The following is a 21,670-nucleotide window of genomic DNA, read 5'->3' as shown; positions in this document are numbered from 1 at the left end:
AGCCAATGATGTAATAAATTATTATTCCTGTGGGGGAAAATGTTGAAACGGAAACTAAATTTTTTTCATGACAATGGTTCACTTAATTTTTGCAAACTGAAAGACACATACTCATCTCACATCAGGGCTTTCCTGTATTTATTTATTTATTATTATTATTTAAAAAAAAAAAAAAAAAAAAAAAAAAAAATTGAAGGCATTCAGGAATATTTTTGTGGTGCCAAGAGCAAGAGAGGAAAAGAAACTTAATACAGGCCAGATACAAACTTAAAAACTGATATAATGTGTGAAGGTCAAAAGAGTGTGTGATAAGATTGTATAGCCACAAAGAAATAAATGGCGACAGTGGCAGTGGGGGTAGAAGTAATGAAAACAAAGATGTAACCAACAATGATGATGATGTCAGTCCATGTCCTGCAATACTGTTCTTTCATACACTTACCTTGTGCTCAAAACTTTTAAAGTGTTCGGCCAGGTCATACACTTCACACTTGCACAGCTGGCACTCTTCTCCATGCCATGGCACCCTTGACTTTTTGGTGATTATACGCTGAGCCTCCAACTGCAATATCAGGGGAAACGATAAGTATATTAAGTTCTCATTACAGCTGTCCCTTTTAATGTTCTTTTTTGCTACCAGGTTCAAAGCAAACTAAACAAACAATGTCTATTAAAGATCAACCGCTACTTATAACTGCTGCTTATAAGCTAATTTCTAAGTGTCCTCAACTTATAGTAGCAACTGGGAAGCTGTAAACTCCCAATCAAAGACATACTGCACCTTATAAGCTAATTTGTAAGCTCCCCCAATATCAAATGCAGGAAGGAAGGTGTGAACTCTATATAAAAAATGCACTGACACTTACAAAGGTGCATTGTAAGTTTCCCCAGTATCAACTGCAGGAAGGAAGTTGTGAACTCCCTATCCAAGATGCAATGATACTTATAAAGCTGCTTTGCAAGTTCCCCCAGTCAAGGGCACAGCTTGAGATTTGGGGGCCCAGGGCTTTGCTCCTTGAGTGGCCCTCCAAAATCTGGTAAGGTTTAATGCAGAATTTACAGAACCCTCTTATACTATTATTACTGCCTTTATATCACCATCATCTGCACCATCTAATCCATAATGCACATAACTAAACAATAATTACAATATTGTAAAGAATACATTAACTAAAATAAATTATGAAACCATGAGACTTTATTGCAGTGTAAATGAACAAGCTGTTACATGCAAGTAAAACATAAATTTCTTCAAGTCCTCCAAAACCATGGTAGCTGTTAAAAGCATTCTGGAAACTTCCCCCAATTTTCACTAGCGTCTATTAGGCTAAATTTTCCCTGGCATAATTATATTTAATATATAAATGTCTACAATTATCACAGGGTCAAGTATATATGAAAGATTCATAGTAAAATCCCCAGAAAGGTAAGAAAATTTGTTAATTGAAAAAAATCTATAAATGTACAAACACCCGGCCAGATACCATGCTTCCATTGATTTTTTTTGTGTAAATATATATTTTTTTACTTAACCTGAGATATACTTTTGTGTTTGTTAAAAACTGAAGGGTCCATATGGGCAGCCCCCCCCCCCCCTCCACTGAGGGCCATGGAGTTTCCAAACATTAACTCCACTGTCCCCCTTTAGCTACACCACCCCCAGTATCAGATGTAGGAAGGACGCTGTAAACTCTCTATCAAAGATGCACCTACTGTATACTTGTGATACACTGGCCTGCTCCAACATTACTTACTAAAATGATGAATGCTTCAACAAAATCAATCATCACTTTCTTCATTCCAGATAGACATGAATCTCAAAACAACCAATCACACCCTTTTACCCCTTCAATCCAATGATGAATATTTCATTTTATTCTTTGTTTTCAGACAATTTCATTCAGCCTTGAAGAGACTTTCTGGACTGGAGCAGTAAGATACAATTTACCCCTTCACTACAAGAGGCCTATCCAAAGTTTAATGAAAATTTTTTGAAGTAGGAAGAACTAAAGAAATACGTGTCATTCAGACTGGAGCATTAACCCCTTATGGGCAGGTGAATTATCAATTATATGACCGAGTGGGATGGCATAATTTTCAGAAAAATAAAGTATCAAGGAGTAAGCCTAATCAGACATTAATCAATGAAAATGGATGAAAAATGAAGGTAAGAGGCACTATTACATGGTAATACATCTCTGTTGACTGTAGGAGGGGGAGGGGAGGAGCGAGGGAGGAGCGTGGGCAGGCAGCTTATCACCAGGCGCGCCTGGAATGAGTCAAGCGGACTCTTCACTCATTTTCATTTTCATCACCACTGAACACTGAGTTTACCATTTATGCATTCTTTAATTGTGGTCCTTCTGCCTACGGATGACTTTACAATCCCTCTTCCATCTTTCTTTCCTTCATTCTTTTCTTTTTCTTCTGCCTATGGGCAACTCCACACTGAGTGACAGGCCAAATGGTTTCCTGTACACCAGGAAACCATTTAGTACGCTTGGTGGTTCGTGGTTTAGAGGGTATGAACCGGTGAAGGTTTATATCCGAAGAGTGGTTGGAGTTTACTGCTCACATTATGCCACTCAGGGATGAGTGAGGCTGGTCATTCTCATCATAAATGTCAGGACCAACTTGCCTAGCCTAGGGCTCCTATGCTCCTCGTGGGGCAACATAGGACTGGCTGATGGTTGGATGGATGGATAGATAACAATCAGGGTGAACAGGACATGAATCAGTGAGATAATTCTTCTTTTTAAACTAACGTACAGATGTCTGTATCCTTGAGTAGCTGGCTTGGTTGTAAACATATGTTTGTCAAACCAACATCAGATGTATACTACTTCTGTGCTTTTGAAATTACTTTAATATTTTATTTCTAATGATATTAATATAAGTTTATGAAGCGCAAAAATGAGCACTACAAATGTATAATTGAAAACAAAGTATAAGCATGCATTTTACCTCAAATATTGCTGTTCATGACTTTGGAGTGAGGGGAATACTTCATGAAACTCACCTTAAACCCCAGCTGTGATGGTGTGGGCCAATGAAATGAGTATTCATGGCCGAAAGGTTCTGACCAAGGAAAACAGCCCACTCATGTGATGATGTCATAGGCTGATGCACCATGCCAATGTTTGTGAATCCTGGACTCAGCCCAGCTCAGGCATGCAAAGATGATGCTTCTGAGCAGATAAATGCACCATAATGGCAGAAGTGAGGATTTTCATCTTGCAGTATTAACAAAAGCCGCTATAACCAAGAGACCACTGTACATGTGTTTCCTACCCTTTTTACTCCAACCTGGCCTGAAAATGCCCCCTCTCCATCATGATTGCCAAGTCGCAACAACAGGCTATAGTAATACTGTACTTGCCATGAAGATGCGCTACATCAAGGATATGAAATAAGCTGAACAAGGGTGAAATTATGGGCCAAGTTAGTGTAAAATGGGTAGTTTACATTTTTAGTGCTAGGGTATGCTATTTCTTGTAAACCAGGAAAGCATTTACAACGCTGGGTGGTAACCTTATAACCAACCAACATGTGTTCCCTACGTGACAACAAGTGGGCTGGCAGAGGGTTAGTGCCCCTCCCAGGAAAACAACTAACTAAAAGTACAATAAAGAAGCCTCGGACCAGGACTGACCAAAAGGTGACAACTAAGGACCAAAAACAAAGGACATGTTACAGATAGAAATGGTTGGGGACATCACCCCTTACAGGATTCAGGCATCTGGTAATAGATAGATAGATATGCTACTGTACTCATTTATTTTTTAACATGTGCTTGAAATCCCACCTCAGAGGAGAAATCTTAGATATAATCGACTAACAGCTTTAATGGACCTGGCTTTCCCCCAGTTAATCCATTACAGCAAGGGCATACTGTATTTTTCCTGATGCTGTCAGACAATGAATACAGCATCAGCAGTCCCTTTGCCTGGCAAAACTGCATCTCGCCAATATATACTCTTTCCCTTATCGTATATTCTAGGACTCTCTCCACTACCTTCACTATCTGGTCCAAAAGTTTTGTGCATCCACATTACAAATTTAGTTTGAAATTATGATCAGCTGCAAGTCTGTTGAGTTCTTCACAAAATTTTTCTGCTGATCTGTTCGCACCCAAGATGTCTGCTTTACATATTCCATGTCTGCCCATAACACAATCACACTGAACTTCTATACTGTACTCATTTTACTGTGAATCGCTCTCCCTTTTTCTTGTATAAGAAGACCAAAAATGGGTGCTCCTTTAGATCTTTCTAGGCAAAACCACTCACACACTGCAAAATATAGATTTTCCATTTTTAGCTAATGAAGATGGTTTGAGCATGTGGAGAGGATGGAGGTTGACAACTGGGTGTGTGGAAAGTGAGATGTACAAATGTTGGGGGTATGGTTGTGTGAGGCAGACCAAAAAAGACCTGGGACAAGGTCACAGTGTGACCTCGGAGGTAAGAGACTGAATAACAAGGCTGCCAGAGATCAAGCAGTGTGCAAAGCCGCCATTAGGTGACCAAGGATGATGCATGCCAGCATGTTGGAGACTTTATAAACAATACAATATGAACAAAGAGTATGCCTTTTTTGATAGCCTTACCTGTCTTCTTGCTTTTCACAAAAAATGTCTTGAGTTTGGGTCCCTGGGCCTTGATATAAATTGTGGGATTTCCTATATTATTCTGTCATCAGTGTCTTATACTGTTAGCCTTTTTCAAGTCTATAGCATCTGTCCAGTTTTTGCTTCAAGGCAAGTACAGTAAGCTAAGTTTAGTTTGCACTTTTGGCATCACAGAGTACAGAAATCATCATGGCACCGTCTATCACAATACACCAGCAAAACAGCCTGTCTACTGACTGGTGATTTATGGAGGGTGTGAGGTTATGGTGACTTGTTTTGTTTCTTCGTTCATTTCATTTTTAAAGGCTCCAACATGCTTGCATGCATCGGCTTTGGTCACCTAATGGCGGCTCTCCATGCTGCACGATCCATTGCAGCCTCCCTGTTCAGTCCCTTAACCCTGAGGTCACACTTAATGACCTCATCCCATGTCTTTCTCGGTCTACCCCTCATAACCCCACCCCCAATATTAACACTTCTCACCTTCCTCATCCAATTATCATCCCCCCATCCCCCATCCTCTCCACATGTCCAAACCATCACAATCTACCTCTCCTCATCACAACACCAATACACTCCAGTCCCATCCTACCTCTCAACTCCTCCATCGTGAACCCAGCCCCCCCAGACCCTGGATGCAGGGACGCACTACACATCCACCTAATCATTGTCATTTCTGTACATCTGAGCCAGCGAATATCCTCCTCCTTCACTGCCCAGGTCTCACTACCATACAGCATTACACTCCTAACACATGCTGCATACAAAGACCCCTTAGCATGTAGGGAGAGTCCTCTCAATGTCAGGAGAGGCAAGAGCTCCCTGAACTTCTTCCAACCACTTCTCACCCTAGCCACAGAGCTAGCTCCAGCCCCACCTCCAGCACACAACATGTCTCCCAAATAACAAAACTCTTCCACACACTCAAGAGATTCACCAGCAAGTTCAATTCTTTCACGTCTGACAATCTCCACCTGCTCTCCCCGACAAGCCATACACATAAAATCAGCATTATCTCGCAGTCTACTTTTGATACCACTACATCTCTTATGCACCCATTTATCACAAACACCGCACAAGATGGAATTACTTCCCACGCCCTTGTGGCAAACTGCACATGGCCACTCTCCCTTGTCTTTGACAGTATTGCCACCAACCCTAGATATCGTCACTTTTGTTTTATCTGCATTTACCCTTAAGCCCTTGTGCCCCATACCATCTCTCCATTTCCTAAACCTTTTTTCCGCCTCCCTTTCATTCTCTGCAATCAACACCAAATCATCAGCATACAACAACTAACTGAATTAAAGGAAGGGAAGCAGAGGGAAAGGAGGGTTGGGATGGGGATTAACTAGGAAACAACCTTGACAGGAAATGCTTCACCCACTTTGCCTGACTGTGGTCCAACTTTGCCCAGTCTCATGTGAGACATGATTATCCTGTGGTGTGGCAGGCATCCAAAGTGGTATCTACTGTTTTATTTTTTACTGACATTTTTACCCCAGCCCATGAATTTTCCTTATTGTCTCATATTTATGGTTATCTGGACATCACATATCTGGGATTGTACAATATTCTATGCAAACAAACCTGGCAGCTCACCTAAATAAGTAAAGTCCACAATCCCTTCCTTTTTTAGCTGCCCTTTTCATTTTTTTTTTTTTTTCAATGCAAGGAAGAAAGAACCACAGGCAAGGAGCCCACAAACCATTCCTTGCAAGAAAAAAAACAAAGACAATACAACAGAGAGCCAAATTCAAGATACATTCATTTCGAGATGCCGGGACACATTGCATCTGAAAGACTGGAGATCATAGGAAGTAGGTAATACACACAAAGGGAGACAGTTCCAGAGCTGACCTGTTGCATAAATGAGGGACTGGGAGTAACGATTAACTCTTCCATTACAGAGTTGGACAAAAAAGGGATGAGAGTTTGTTGCTAGACAGGTGCTGTGCGCCCATAGCAGAGGTGGAGGGATGCAAGCATATAGTTCAGAGAAGCAGTGCCCATCAATGCAGCAATAGAATGGAGATAAAGATGCAACAGTGTGGTGAAGAGACATAGGTTGAAGGGAGCCAGTAAGAGGAGGAGAGTTAAGGAGACAAAAAGCCTTTGACTCCACCTTGTTGAGAAGGGCTGTATGTGGGGAGCCTTCCCACACATGAGAGTTGTACTCTACACTGGGACCAAAAAAACCCGTGTATAAAGTCAACAACTGAGCAAGGATAAAGAAGGTACAGAGTCGGCTTAGCACACCCAATCTCTTGGAAGCAGATTTTACAAGAGATGTAAGGTAATCTTTCCATGATAAATCCCGGGAGAATGAAACCCCTAATGTGTTTAAGGATGATGCAGGAATGAGCTGGATGTTATCAAATATTAGTGGGTACTCCTGTGGAAGATTTGGTCGGGTTGGTGTAAGAACTGAGTCTTTGATGCATTATAAACAACAGGACTATTTTTACCCCAGTCAGAGAAATGAGCCAAGTCAGACATTAGGTGTGCCATAGCCTCATCCCTTGTTTGTTGAAGTAACTGCCAAGATGGATGTTGCAGGAACCGAATGGAAAGGTGAAGAGTGGAGTCATCAGCATATGAGTGGATAGGGTTAGACGTATAGCTTAGAAGGTCACTGATGAATAAAAGAAAGAGAGTTGATGATGCAACAAAGTCCTGTGGAACACCACTGCTGACAGATCTAAGAGAAGAATGGAGGCCTTCTACAACAGCAGCTATGGAATGACCAGAAAGGAAGCTATGGATGAAGGCATAGATAGAAGGATAGAAACAATAAATGGGCAGTTTGGAAATTAAAGGTTTATGCCAGACTTGACTGAAAGTCTTTGAGATGTCAAGTGCAATGGCAAAGCTTTCGCCAAAGTCCCGAAAGGAGGATGGCCAGGAGTTTGAAAAGTAGATGAGAAGATCGCCAGTAGAGCATCCCTGATGGAACCCACACTAACAATCAGAATGAAGGTTGTGATAGGAAAGATGCCGTAATATTTGTCTGTTAAGAACAGACTCGAAAACTTTTGAGACACAGGACGTTAACCCGCGGCGTCCCGTCGACGTTCTTTAACGTCCACATGTTTTGTCACTGCCAATCCCGTCGACGTACATAAACGCGAAAAAATTGCAAGGTCCCTAATTTGCACAATTTTCAATTTTCGCGAGTCATTTTTGGTACGTATACATGTGACACCTTCCTCAACAAGATGCCAGGCAGGGACAATGCCTTACCCAGCATGACCTACTCCCCCCTCCCCCTGCATGCCATTGTCTCAGCAATTCACCTGTTATCAGTAACCTGGCCAGTATAGCCATGTCATGCCACAGTACGAAATTCAGGGCCAGAGTGATTCTCAAATCAATGACAATGTGGAGGACAAACTTTACATAGCATTAGAGGGAGAAACAATTAGAAATGATGATCAGGTAATGTGGCAAAAAAAGGTCAGGTATTAGTGAGTGAAACAATGCTTATAATGCCTAAATTACTGCTTGAAAACCAATATACTCTTGTACTACATATAAATTCGTACCAAGTAAATAAATAAATAAATACCGTTTATGAGTGGTGTGAAATAGTTATCCTCCCATAGAACTCGTTTTCTTTGGTGCCAGCCTGACAGAAAACCCAGTAAGGTAAGGAGGTACTCCTACCTGTAATGAGTATTTTAAACCTCAGGTGAGCGATTTCTCTATGAATTTTCGATGTTTCTCACCAAAAGTGAAGGTTTGAGCCAAAAAAAAAAATTTTCCTAAAATGGTCGGGATTGGGGGAAGTCAGTGGTGGAAAAGTGGTCGGGATGGGGCGGGTTAAAACAATTGGATGATCGTTAGAGGGTTTGGAATGGTCACCCTTCTTTGGAAGAGGGTGAACGAAAGCAAACTTTTGGCAAGAAGGAAAAGTACAAGTTGATACACAAACGCAAAAGAGTTTACCTAGGCAGGGTGTAAGCACAGAAGTACTGTTCTTGAGGACAACAGGAGGGGCCCCATCAGCCCCATATGCCTTGTTAATATTGACGCCAGTGATGACAGAAAATACATCAGTTGAAGGAATTTTAATGTCAGCCATGAGGAAGTCAGGGGGAGGAAGTGATGGAGGAAAAGCACTGGAATCGTCTAGGTGGAACTGGAGGAGAAAGTCTGGGCAAAGAGATCTGCTTTATCAGTAGAAATAGCTACAAAGCCATCAGAATGGAAAAGAGGAGGGACGAATGATGAGGTGGTTGTTAGAAAGGTTTCTGGCAGGGTGCCAGAAGGAGCGGGAAGAATTCGAGTTGGAGAGTTGAGAGCATTTAGTACGGATGAAATTATTTTTGGCAAAGCAAAGAACAGACATAGCACAATTCTGGGCAGCAACATAAATAAGATGTGATTCAGGGGTAGGTTGGCTCCGGTACCTTTTATTGGCCCTCTCCTTGATGTGGACAGCATTAGAACAAGTGTGATTACACCAAGGTTTTTTTTTTTGCACTAATCAAAGGATATGAGAATGGAATGTATGCTTCCATGCCCAAGAGAATAACCTCCGTAATGAGCAAGGCACACTCAGATGGCTTCCAGCCATGGAAGCAATAATCATTCCATGGAAAATCAAAGAAGTATTGCCTGAGGGCCTCCCAATCACGGCTCCAAAGTACCACAGTCGACATTTCTTTGGAGGGCCCACAGGCCGTACAAGAGGGATACGACAGGTTAAGGTAATAAGGTTGTGATTGGAGGAGCCCAGTGGAAAGGAGTCCAACCTTTTTCACCTACCTTTCAGACTCCTGGTCATCCTCCTTTCGGGACTTTGGCGAAAACTTTGCCATTGCATTTGACATCTCAAAGGCTTTCGATAGAGTCTGGCATAAATCTTTCATTTACAAACTGTCCTTTTATGGTTTCTATCCTTCTATCTGTGTATAAAGAAAGAAGGATTAGTTGTAAGAAAGAGGTCCAGTATACTGGAATTCTCTCCAAGGTGGTCAGGGATACAGGCAGGATGCTGTACAAGCTGCATTAGGTCATTAAGGACAGCAAAGATGTAGGCTTGTTCACCAGGTCAGAGATATGGGTAGGATGCTGTACAAGCTGCACTAGGTCATTAACCCTTACACCGTGGGCTTGTTTTGCTTTGACTTGCGGCTCCCGCAGGCATATTCGCGCTCCGACAGACTCTAAAAATATTTGCCAAAAATCAGTTATTAGTCCTAGAATATTAAAATCACATATACTTATGGCACATACCTTCAGCTTTCTCCTTGGGTGTTTGTTGAGCCTTCGTCGAGTACCGTAGGACTTGTGGAGACCTCTGAAGTTGGGTAACGAAGTCCCCACTTTACACTTCCCGACAACTCATAATATGATTACCACAGCCTGATATTATCACTAGAAACACTAATCTATGATTCTCAAATAGTTTGGAATCCATACTCCCCAAAAAAAACACTGTGAAAGCAATGAAAATTACGAGGGCATATGACCTTCCCACTTCCGATCGTTCGCCGCTAGTGTTGTCTATTATTCATAAAAACACTCACAGTTTATATTTCTGTTACTATATAACACTTATATATATCTACAGTCTTTATCCATAAGTTTCCTTCAGTAATAGTAGTTTATTGTCACTGTAGGGATTCAATTTCTTTCAGTAAAATACGTAACATTCACTTTCTCGTCCTGTATACTAGCATTGAGAGTGAATGTCACTTTCACCTTCACTCTCATAACTCATAGTATTCAGACATGCTAGACTGAAACTTTCACTTTCATTACTCCTAGGGTATATACTCGTATTCTTATAATACTATTCATTTACATTTCTATTTACATTCTCTATTGTATTTACATTTTTTACATTTCTATTTTATTTACCCTATGTTATGCACTGTCACTTGAAGTAACTTATATAACTATTTTCCACTGTTCACGTATATTTACATTCATTACTTTCACTTGCTGTTTACACATTATTTACACATTATTTACAATTCCACTTGCACTGTTTTACTCAATAGGAAGATCGTAGTCACTCTTTTATCAATTATCAGCCCTTTACCTCTTTCCACATGAGGTTTAGTAGGGGGTAAAGGTCACAGGGCCCTTTGCATGGGGCTGAAAAGTGGCTGAAGTTAGCAGGAGCAAACAGACGTACCTTCACATTGGAAGATGACAGTGAACTGATAGGAGTGGGCCGGGATGGCCTACCTAGGGAAATGCATTACTGCCAACGTCAGCCTCTTGACAGCTGCTAATATATAGCAGTGAAATGATTGGCAGGAAATCTAGACAATACATTATAAATTAGGTAGTTCCAGGTGAATGTAAATATCACTTAGGCTTCTCCCTTCCCTCCTCATATGTATATTTATTACGAAAATAGATTATACGGCATATTTCAAGGGGAAATAAACAGCGAAAATTAGCAAACGAGTGCACGTGAGGTGTTGTCAGGTGATAATTAGCCAATTCCAGGTGTATAGCACTATCACTTACCTTATTTCTTTTTTTTATATATTATTTGGTATAAGAATAGGGCATAGGGCTTATTTCAATGGATGAAATCATTGGAAAATTCCAGGGAAGATTTACTTAGCGTAGAATACAGTGTGGTGGCCTGCAATAATTAGGTAGTTCCAGGTGAATGTAAATATCACTTAGGCTTCTCCCTTCCTTTCTTATATATATTTTCATTACGAAAATAGATTACACAGCATATTTCAAGGGGAAAAAACAGCGAAAATTAGCGAACGAGTGCACGTGAGGTGTTGTCAGGTGATAATTAGCCAATTCTAAGTGTATGGCACTCTCACTTACCTTATTTCTTTCTTGTATATATCATTTGGTATAAGAATAGGGCATAGGGCTTATTTCAATGGATGAAATCAGTGAAAAATTCCAAGGAAGATTTACTTAGCGTAGCACAGCCGGGCAGGCGAGAGGATAGGGTAATGGAGGGGGGGTAGGGAGGGGAATCAAGAACGGGGAGAAATGGCTAAACTGTCAACAATGGATGGGAGTACAGATGAGATTAGGAGTGCTGACTAGTGTTGGACATTGGCAGTACTGATAGATGATACAAGCCACCACTTGAAAGCCCGGGTGAATTCAAAATAACACAGAATCACAAAAGTGACACCCCGCGGTATGATCTCTTGCTCCCAAGCGTCATGAAAGTGACGCCCCGCGGTTAAGGGGTTAAGGGCAGAAGAGATGCAGGCTTGTTCACCAGGTAGATAACTGAAAGGAGTGGAGAGCCAAAGGTGGAGGTAAACACTGAAATCTCCTAGAATGGAGATTTCGGAGAAAGGAGAAATGGATAGAATGTGTTTCATCACAGAAGTAAAACAGTTGAAGAATTATTCATAGTCAGCAGAAATAGGGGATAAGTAAACAGCACAGATATATTTACTCAGAGAATGACATGAAAGCCAAGCCCAGACAGCAGAGAATTCAGAAGCATCAAGTTCAGGAACATGAGAGCAAGATAAGTCGTTGCGTACATAAACACAACAGCCACCTTTGGCTTTGAGGTACGTATAGAGAAAGCAGGAGGATACAGAGAAGGGTTTCCCATCAGTTGCCTCATACAGCTGAGTCTCAGTTAAGAAGAGAAGGTGAGGTTTAGAGGAGGAAAGGTGGTACTCAACAGAGGGAAAGTTAGATGAAAGGCCGCAAATGTTGTAGAAATGAAGTGAGTCTGACAGTGGTTCCAAGGAACTTGCTGAGTTGTCACCAGGAGAGGGACGGATGGTGGGGGCATTTATGTCCCCTCCCCCCCCTCCGGGGACTCCGAGGCTTGGTTAAACACAATTTTTTGAATTTTGAATAGGAAGTGTAGTGTGTAATGTGCATGTAGTTTGGTGCTGACAGCAAGAGAAACTTGTATTGGAGTGCATGCTGGCCTACTCTCTGCATTACTGAAACAGTGGAAGAGTACAGCAAAGGAGGATGGTCAGAAACTAGTCTTGAGGGCTGATGTAATGAGAGCTCCAGCTCTCCCTGTCATCTGCTTTCCATTCACCTTGGGAGTACTGCCCTGCTCGACTGGTGCTACAGTCTACTCCCTGCACAATACACAGGAACATGTAATATTCTTTCTCCTGCACTTGGGCTTAATACTTAAATGGTACCAGTACCAAGGTAACATCCAACCCTCTATGAGCTACATGGGGTCATGATTAACTTACCTTCATCAATGAACTTCTGGGGATATTACATGACCAAAAACTTCCAGTCACCTCTTTGGGATCAAATCTAAGCATGTGACAAAGCTGTCAATTTCACTGGGGTATCCTAAACTATTGGGCATCTTTGGGTACTTACCATACTTTCTGCTCTAAGAAGTTGGATAGTGGCCTGAACCTTTAAATAATAGGCTTCTGAAACAATCTTGTGGCGCTGGCCATTGATGTGCATCAAAAAGTTCTGCAAAGTACAAAAGGTATACTGTAATACATTCTTGTCATGATCAAGCTGTCACCACCATAAATACCATTATAAATATCATTCATACTAACCTCATTTCTATTACTATATATATGGAGTAGGCAGGCTGTAAGAACAACACAGAAAATGGGGAGAGCACCATGGATGCCCAGTACAATGTCCCATACGTGTATACTGTATCCAGTCACTCACCTTTCAAGCCTCCAAAATTTTCAACTTCACTTTAGCATAATAAATACTGTACTTACTGGTTACTTGTATTTCCCACCACTCCTTCAGGATTTCAGTCTGAATGGTATTTTAATTATCATCATCAAAATCCACCCCCAATTTGCTTCATATAAACAAGAGTATAAGGACCTGAGGTATGGCTACTCAATCTCAACACAGCAACAGTGACAAGGTGAATAATATAGTCTGACAGTACCAATAATGGATTTAAAGATATCTCACTAATGGCATTAGTGGAACCTGTTTCCAACCCTGTGACTGGGTGGGGTCTCTCCCAAGCTCAATCCCATCAACCAATTGACATTTTTTTATTTTTATCACGCTTCCACCAGACAGTTATATTTAACCACAGTATGGATGGCTAGGTGTAGTGTAGGTTCATGGTTTGAGTCTGAGGTATGGCTGGTGTATCTTTAACTTTCTTTAGACTGATGATTCATTCCATGGTGGAGAACCACATGAGTATAATGTGCACGCCATCCTACTGTGCTTTAGTAACAATTAACAATTGATCCACTACATCCTCACTGTACTGTAGCTCCTCACACCCCAACATATTCATCTTATGCACCTCAATTTCACAATACAGACAAACCTTCAAATCCATCCATCCATCATCCAATCCTGTGCTGCCCCATGTGGAGCACAGCAGCCCAGGGCTAAGCAAGTTGGTCCTGACATTTAAGATAAGACCTAAATAAACATCTCTGGAGTGCCCACACTAAGTACTGTATGCAGTTTCCAGCCATCCACTAGGTTTACATTCAGGTAAGCCTTAGGTAAAAATAACAACAACAACCTTGCAATCTACTATCCATACACCAATACTGTACATCTCTTATGTGTCCAACCTCCATAAACATCACAGCATATGGAGTTTCAGTGGGATCACACAGTACGCGTGATCACAGCACGCAAATCTTATAGTACACAAGTAACCAAAAAACTTTGAATGCGCAAGTTTAGCCCACAATATGTGAGGCAGAGGCAAGGAGTGGCCCAAAACCACTACTTTCCCAGAGAACACCCCCTCGCCCGGGACAACGTGCCCATCATGACGTCAGAGGCTCGTGGGGAAGGTGCTAAAGAGGGATCTACAGTAAGAGCTCACCAATAACAACTTCGACAATAATGTTTTCAGCAATAAAGGTAAGTTTGAATTGATGCCCAGTTTCTACAATAAAGTTTGGATTCATCTGAATAACAGCTATTTTGCAAATACCAAGTTGTTATACTGCAAATATGTCCATAACAAGATGAGGAATGAAACAGGTAAAGAAGAAGAGATGAAGGAAATTGCCAAAAATGTGAGCAGCAGCAAGGAGGATCCTCCCCTCACCACCTCCCGTGACTCGCCCACCGCTGTCCCCTCCACCTCCACTGCCCCACCTGCCTCACCAGTTACCTCCCCCTCCCCCTCTACAGTCCCACCTGATTCAAGTGCTCTACTTGGCATACCTGCAACCACCACCATAATGACTGTTGCTGCATTCTGGAAGAAACATAACATTCGACAGATCGTAAATTTCTTCGTCAAAACCTGGAATAATACAACACTGGCAACTGTTAAACATGCATGGTGTGGCAGGTGCAGCAGGGGCACTCTAAGTGTGCTGCCACGCCTCGGAACCCCTGCTATTTAAGTCCATCAGGTCTGTTGTCAACTGTTTTTAAGGTGACTGACATATTTTTGTTTAGCTAAATCTGTAGTATATATCTTCCAAATTTTCCCTTTATTAAATCTCTAAAGTTGAAAAAACGTCAAGGCTTGAGGGGGTTCTGCCTATAAGTTGTTTTTCCCATGAGATTATGTATTCACAGTACCCGAAATCACAGTGCGCAAGGTCACGGACCGCCCATCCACTTGCATACTGTGCAAGCCCACTGTACTTCCAACCCTTTTCCTGCATCATATCATATTGTATTACATCCTTCATAAAGGCACCAACATGCTTGGATGTGTCAGCCTTGGTCACCTAATGGCCACTCTCCACACTGCTTAATCTCTGGCAGTCTCCCTATTCAGTCCCCCATCCCTAAGGTCACACTCTATGACATTGTTCCAGGTCTTTTTCAGTCTGGCTCTCACAACCCCACCCTCAATGTTCACACTTCTCACCTGCATCAAACTGTCATCCTCCATCCACTCCACATGCCCAAACCATCTCAATCTACCCCTTCTCATCACAACACCTGTACACTCCAGTCCCATCCTTCCTCCCAAATCTTCAATAGTAAACATATCCCCTCCAGGTCTCACATTCAAGGATGCACTACACATTCATCTAATCATTGTCATTTCTGTATGTTTAAGCCTACGAATATCCTCTTCCTTTATTGCCCAGGTGTCACTACCATACACCATTACACTCCTAATACATGCAGAAAACAAAGATCTCTCAGCATGAAGGGACAGTCTTCTCTATGTCAGGAGAGGCAATGGCTCCCTGAACTTCCTCCAACCACTCCCTTCATACTCTTGCCATAGCCCCACCTCCAGCACATAACATGTCCCCCAGTTAAAAAATGCTCTTCCACACACCCAAGAGAATCACCAGCAAGATTAATCCTTTCATGCCTGACAATCTCTGCATGCTCTCCCCAACTCACTACACATATGAAATCAGCATTACCTTACAGTCCACCTCTAATACCACTACACCTCTTGTGCACCCATTTATCACAAGTACTGCACAAAATGAAGCTACTTTACACACTCTTGTGGCAAACCGCACATGGCCACTCTCCCTCTGCTTTGACGGTACCGCCACCAGCCCTAAAGATCACTACTTTTAACTGCATTTACTCTCAAAGCTTTATGCCCCATTCCATCTCTCCACTTCCTAAATCTTTCTTCTGCCTCCCTTACATTCTCTGCAATCAACACCAAGTCATTTGCATACAATACCTCCCATGGGAGTCCACTGACAGAGTCCCTAGGGAGGTGGTGAAGTGGGTAAAGAGAAAGATTGGACTTGAGGAGTGGCTGGTTAGAGTGGTTATGTTTATGTATGTGGGTGCAATAACCCACACACATGGCCATAACCGCTCAAACCAGCCACTCCTCAATCCCAAGCTTTCTCATTGCCCACTTAACCACCTCCCTAGGGACTCTGTCGAAGGTCTTCACCAAATCAACAAAAACAATGTACAACTCCTTTTTCTTTCTTATATATTTTTCCTCAAGCTGTCAGACAATGAATATGGAATCAATGGTCCTTTTCCCTGGCATAATGCCAAACTGCATCTCATTAACAGTCCCCCTTTCCCTAATCATACCTTCTAGAACTATCTCAATTACCTTCATTACCTGATCCAAAAGTTTTAGGCCTCTGTTATTTCCTCTTTCCAGGGCATCACCATTCCCCTTGTACATACAATCACACTCTTCAGTTAGTCATCCGGGACAACATCCATCCATCATCTAGACCTGTGTTGCCCCATGAGAATCATAGAAGTCCGGGGCTAGGCAAGTTGGTCCTGACATTTACGATGAGAGTGACCAGACTCACTCATCCCTAACTGGCATTATGTGAGCAATAAACCCCAACCACCCCTTAGATACGAACCAACATAGGCTCAATCCAGTTGGAACCCTTAAATATCCACTGAATCACCAGGCACCATAGTTTGGTTATATGGTTACCACCCAGTGCAGTAAATGGTTTCCTGGCATACACGATAAGATTTGGGTTGTCACTCAGTGTAGAGTCACCTGTAGACAGAAGGAAGAGGAAAGAATGAAGGAAAGAACAACAAAAGAAGAAGGAAGGAAAAAAGGGAGGAAAGGGCAGCCACCAGAAAGCAGCGCTACATCGAGTGAGTGGATGGTAAGTGTCCCCACCTACCACTAATAATCATATTTATCAAGTCAACAACTAAACCCACTCCTACATCTCCTCAGGTCTTCAACATTTCACCAGTCAACCAAGACAAACATGCTGTAATCATATTTATCAAGTCAGTAACTAAACCCACTCCAGTATCTCCTCAGGCCTTCAACATTTCACCAGTCAACACAGACAAACCTGCCGCCTTCCCCAACTGCATCCTGCCTATTGTCTTGCTCACAGCAGCAGCATCAATCAAAGGCCAAGGGCCAAACACAGGATCCGCTGACTCCAAACCTTCCCTGTTCCGGTCAAACATCATTCAGCAACTGGTTAGAATGCTCTCTCCTGGCATCTTCAATAGTTTCAATGTCCACCTCTACCTTTCCTTCATCATTCTTCACACACAGGTCCCCTATGATATTCCTGTTTTCCCTCAGCTGATCTACCATCTTAAATACCATATTCATCCCTTCAGCACTATTTAGGTTACCCAGTAAAAGTCTCTGAGACTCAGATTCTGCCATGTATACCTTCTTTCTAGCCCAATGCACTATTTACGTTACCCAATAAAGGCTCTGAGACTCAGATTTTGCCCTGTATACCTTTTTTCTAGCCCAATGCTTTGCAGCCAAATATTCCTCTTTGTTACCACCTCTTTTCCATTCCTGGAAAAGTCTTCTTTTCTCTTAACTGTGAATTCTACATCCTCATCCCACCACCATACTACCTTATGCCTTGGAGGACCCCTTGTCCATTCACACATTGAATCAGTAACTCTCAAGAGACTGTTCTTGAGAACTCTCTACTGCTGTTTAACACTTCTGTCTACAGCTCTCTGTCTTGCCACTTACCTTACTCATCTCACTATACAAGGCATCCCTTACTGTTTGGTTTTCCACTTCCATATTTTCCTCCTGGGTTCATAGATCCTTTTATTTACCACCTTCACCTTGAGCACCACAACACATATCAGTAATTTGTGTTGCTGCACACACTCCTCTCTTCCTAAAACTTTAATATCCTTCACTATCCTTCTATCAGCCTTACTGACCAGGAAGTAGTTGATCTGGCTAATGTTACCCCCAGACTCGTAAGTAATCAGTCTCCTCTCTCTTTTCCTAAATGTGTGATGCACACAATCATGTTCATTGCCTCAACTCCAGTATCATTTTCCTTTCCCATCCCTCATACCACATGTGCACCCCCTGCATTCCCTGTGCACACCTTCATATCTTTGAGCTGCTTCACCCACATAACCATTTAAAACCTCACACAAAACTACCTTCTCATTGCCCCTCATACCATCACTCACATGTATCAAGTTTCTCAGAATCTCTAATTTTCTTCACCATCCAAAACAACCTGTGAAGCATATGCAATATAACTAAAATCATGAGTTTACCATACAATAATTTCACTGCTATAATCCTTTCATTTACTCTCATTACAGGCATTCCCTGTTATATTGTTATACAATCCATCATTCTATGATACCCCATCTTAGTGATATGAGAAAATCAACACCCTTCCCTGCCTATCAATGGCCAGTCCCCAGTTACCTGATGGATTTATTTATTTATTTTTTTTACCAATTTTGATGTTACTTTAGACTTGAATTTTCTGTCTAGGTTGATTTATAAACTGTTTCTCAACTCAGATTAATGTGTTATAGTCATAGGTGGGGTGAACACTGTCATTTTTGGGTACAGTTTACTGTTTGATTTTTTTTCCAGACTTATTTTTGATGATTTTCAGATGTTTGGGTTTAGGTGAGTTATAAACTGGTTTTGGGTTTAGCTTACCTTGTTTTAATGCTATCTGGGGGCTTAGGTGAGCTGGAAACTTGCTTTTGGACTCATTTGGTTGGGTTTTGGACTTGGTTGGGGGGGGGGGGTAATCCCAAGGCTCCCAAAAGCATCCCTATGCTTTCTGTTATAATGTCCCCGTTTAACAATACCCCGGCTCAACAATGGGTTTTCCCAAACGCATCTCGTCGCTATAGTGGGGATGACCTGTACATTCATGCTTTAAGTCAGCCAGATTTTTTCCTCTGTCGGGTTATGCTGCATCAGATAAACTGGGGATTACTATACAGTACTGTATTCCCTCGATTATCTAATGTAATAGAGCCAAAGGCATGTCCGGGTAATGGCTCTGTCCAGATAATGGACTTCTATCCTGGCCTCCCTTCGTACATAACCTAACTTTGAAAGCCAGTGTAAAAGCCCACTACAGTACATCGTACAACACCTGTTCCTGTTGTTTAACACTACTCTATCTGGTCAAGCAGACCTATCAACCACAGCCAAACAATTACCACAGGCAAGCAGACCCATCAACCACAGGCAAACAACCACCACTGCAGGGCCATACTCTGCAGTGACGTGAAAACGTGAAGAAAAAAAAGGCAATGCAGGAAAAGAGCAGTGGGCATACAAGGCATAATGGCAGAATGGGATACAATCATGATAAAGTAGAATAAAATCATGGCACAGCACTTTAAGCTAGAATAAAATCAAAAGCAACACTTACGATTCAACCATTCTCAATCAATTTTACCCAGGATCTCCCACTACTCCAGAGTCACCACTACCCCCTTCCTTTTACCTGGTGGAAGGGCCATCATCACACCCTAGAAGAGGCATGCAAGGAACAGAAAGGCCTGAAGCAGGTAAGGAACAACCACAAAAGCCACCATGTGCGCCGTCATAACAACTGTCCAAGAGGAGACGTTCACTACACTGTCATCGCGCGGGAACTGAGAATGACTGACAGGGGGTTTGTAGCGGTCACTGGGTGAACTACTCAGCCAGACAGGACAATGCAACCAGGCTATTCCTGTCCAGCCGGGCGCAAAACTGTTCATGCAGCCATAATTTCTACCAAGATGCAAGCATTTTGTCCAGATATGAAAAAATGTAAGAATAATGGTTTCGAACAGCCAGATCACAGTGTCCGGGCAACGGCCATCTGGATAAATGAAAGATTACTGTATACAGTAACCACTCATTTATCCATATACACTCTGTATCTGGTCATGCTCCATATATGGACATTAGGCCTTAGCTCTATTAGGTCCATATCCGGATGTATCTGTCTGTACCCGGACATAAGCCTACAAAGTCAGAGCCAGTTGGGTGGCTCACCGGCCTCTCTGTCCACATGTGGGCAAAAGACAGTAATCAACATGCAAAGCAAACAAGGCTGTCCAGCTCCCTACTGAATGGTCCAAGTCCCCCAGCTGGCTGGATCCATCATAAATTTCTGCCACTGCATGAGTAATACAGACCCTAACTCGCCAGCGGAGCAAAAATGGCCGTCAGCTTCCTCACCTAACGGAAAATTCCACCAGCGTGCGAGTAATACAGACCATAACCCACCAGCAGAGCAAAACTGCCTGTTTGCCTCATCCCAAAATGGTCCAAGTCCCCCTCCCCCAGTCCCTCTCCTACCCTGGCCTCCCACCCGCCCTCCATTGCCACGAGTGACTTTTTAAAAGTTTTTGGTGATTTACTAGAAAACTATTGGTCGTTATCAAAATTCTGAAAAACAAAGACAAAGCTCGTGAAATTCTGCATCTAGACATATGCTTAGCTCTTGCATGGTGTGGGAAAAATTATGCACTAGAATGTGGTGAAGTAATATGAAGCTCTTTTTACTCTTGAACAAGTTCATTTCTCACTGCATTTCTGTACTTTCACTCATCAGTTGTGTGTGTTTTTATCAGCTTATCTAAGAGTATAAACACCAGCGAAGACTATGGAATACAATTTATACCAATGTAACCAATTTCCGTGGACAAACTTGGCTGTGGAAATGTTTTTCTTTGTGTCTAGGAGGAAGCAGACACAGACTTAATTGGATAATTTTCCGCTCAGTGAGTCAGTTGCAGTATGGCAGGCTTAATGACAACATGGGTTCTGAAACTCATTGTGTAACCATCATCTTCACTGACTTCTTTGTGAATTTTTGTTGTTTATGCATTGTTTTCTTGGTATCTAGCATTATAATGGATAGTCCTGTGTGTGTTTTGATGTCTACATAGCTGAAAAACCAAAGAACATTGCCACAATTAGCAGGGGTACTGTACACATAAGTAAGGTATATGTGGATTTTTGTTCAAGCATTGTTTTCTTAGTGTCTAGGGTTTATACTGCATATTCCAATGTGTGTTTTGATGTCTAAAAACAGATGAAAGACTGAGAACACTGCTGAAATTAGGAGAGGCCCTATACATATAGGCAGTGTTTTGTGAGTTTTTTTTTGTGAATTGTTTTCTTAGTGTTTAGGATTATACCGCGTATTCCAATGTGTGTTCTGATGTCTAAAAACCGCTGACAGACCAAAGAACAATGCCAAAATTAGGAAGGATACTGTATATATAGGCTAAGTATGGGTATAGGTATGGTATGTGTACAGTTGAGGATACAGCTCCCTATCCAAACTTCGTCTCTACCCAGATATGCCTTTGGCTCTATTATGTCGGATCACTGAGGGATTACTGTAAGTAAACTTTCAATTAGCCGTCATCACA

At 42.0% G+C, this 21,670-nt stretch overlaps 1 protein-coding gene across 1 annotated transcript in view; it reads right to left on the bottom strand.

Annotated features, from left to right (window-relative positions):
• Positions 1–21,670, bottom strand: part of LOC145407205 (uncharacterized) — a 165,309-nt gene that overhangs the window by 113,784 nt on the left and 29,855 nt on the right. The window contains exons 3-4 of the mRNA XM_080278243.1: positions 12,950–13,051; positions 443–562 (exon numbers count right to left, since the gene is read on the bottom strand). Coding sequence (XP_080134369.1) covers positions 443–562; positions 12,950–13,051 — 222 coding nt within the window. The remainder of the gene's footprint in view (positions 1–442; positions 563–12,949; positions 13,052–21,670) is intronic.

The sequence above is a fragment of the Coenobita brevimanus genome, chromosome 72, assembly GCF_032717465.1.
Source record: "Coenobita brevimanus isolate Jiangsu-jjx chromosome 72, ASM3271746v2, whole genome shotgun sequence".
In the NCBI taxonomy this organism is placed as follows: domain Eukaryota; kingdom Metazoa; phylum Arthropoda; class Malacostraca; order Decapoda; family Coenobitidae; genus Coenobita; species Coenobita brevimanus.
This window is presented reverse-complemented; position numbering and strand designations above follow the sequence as displayed.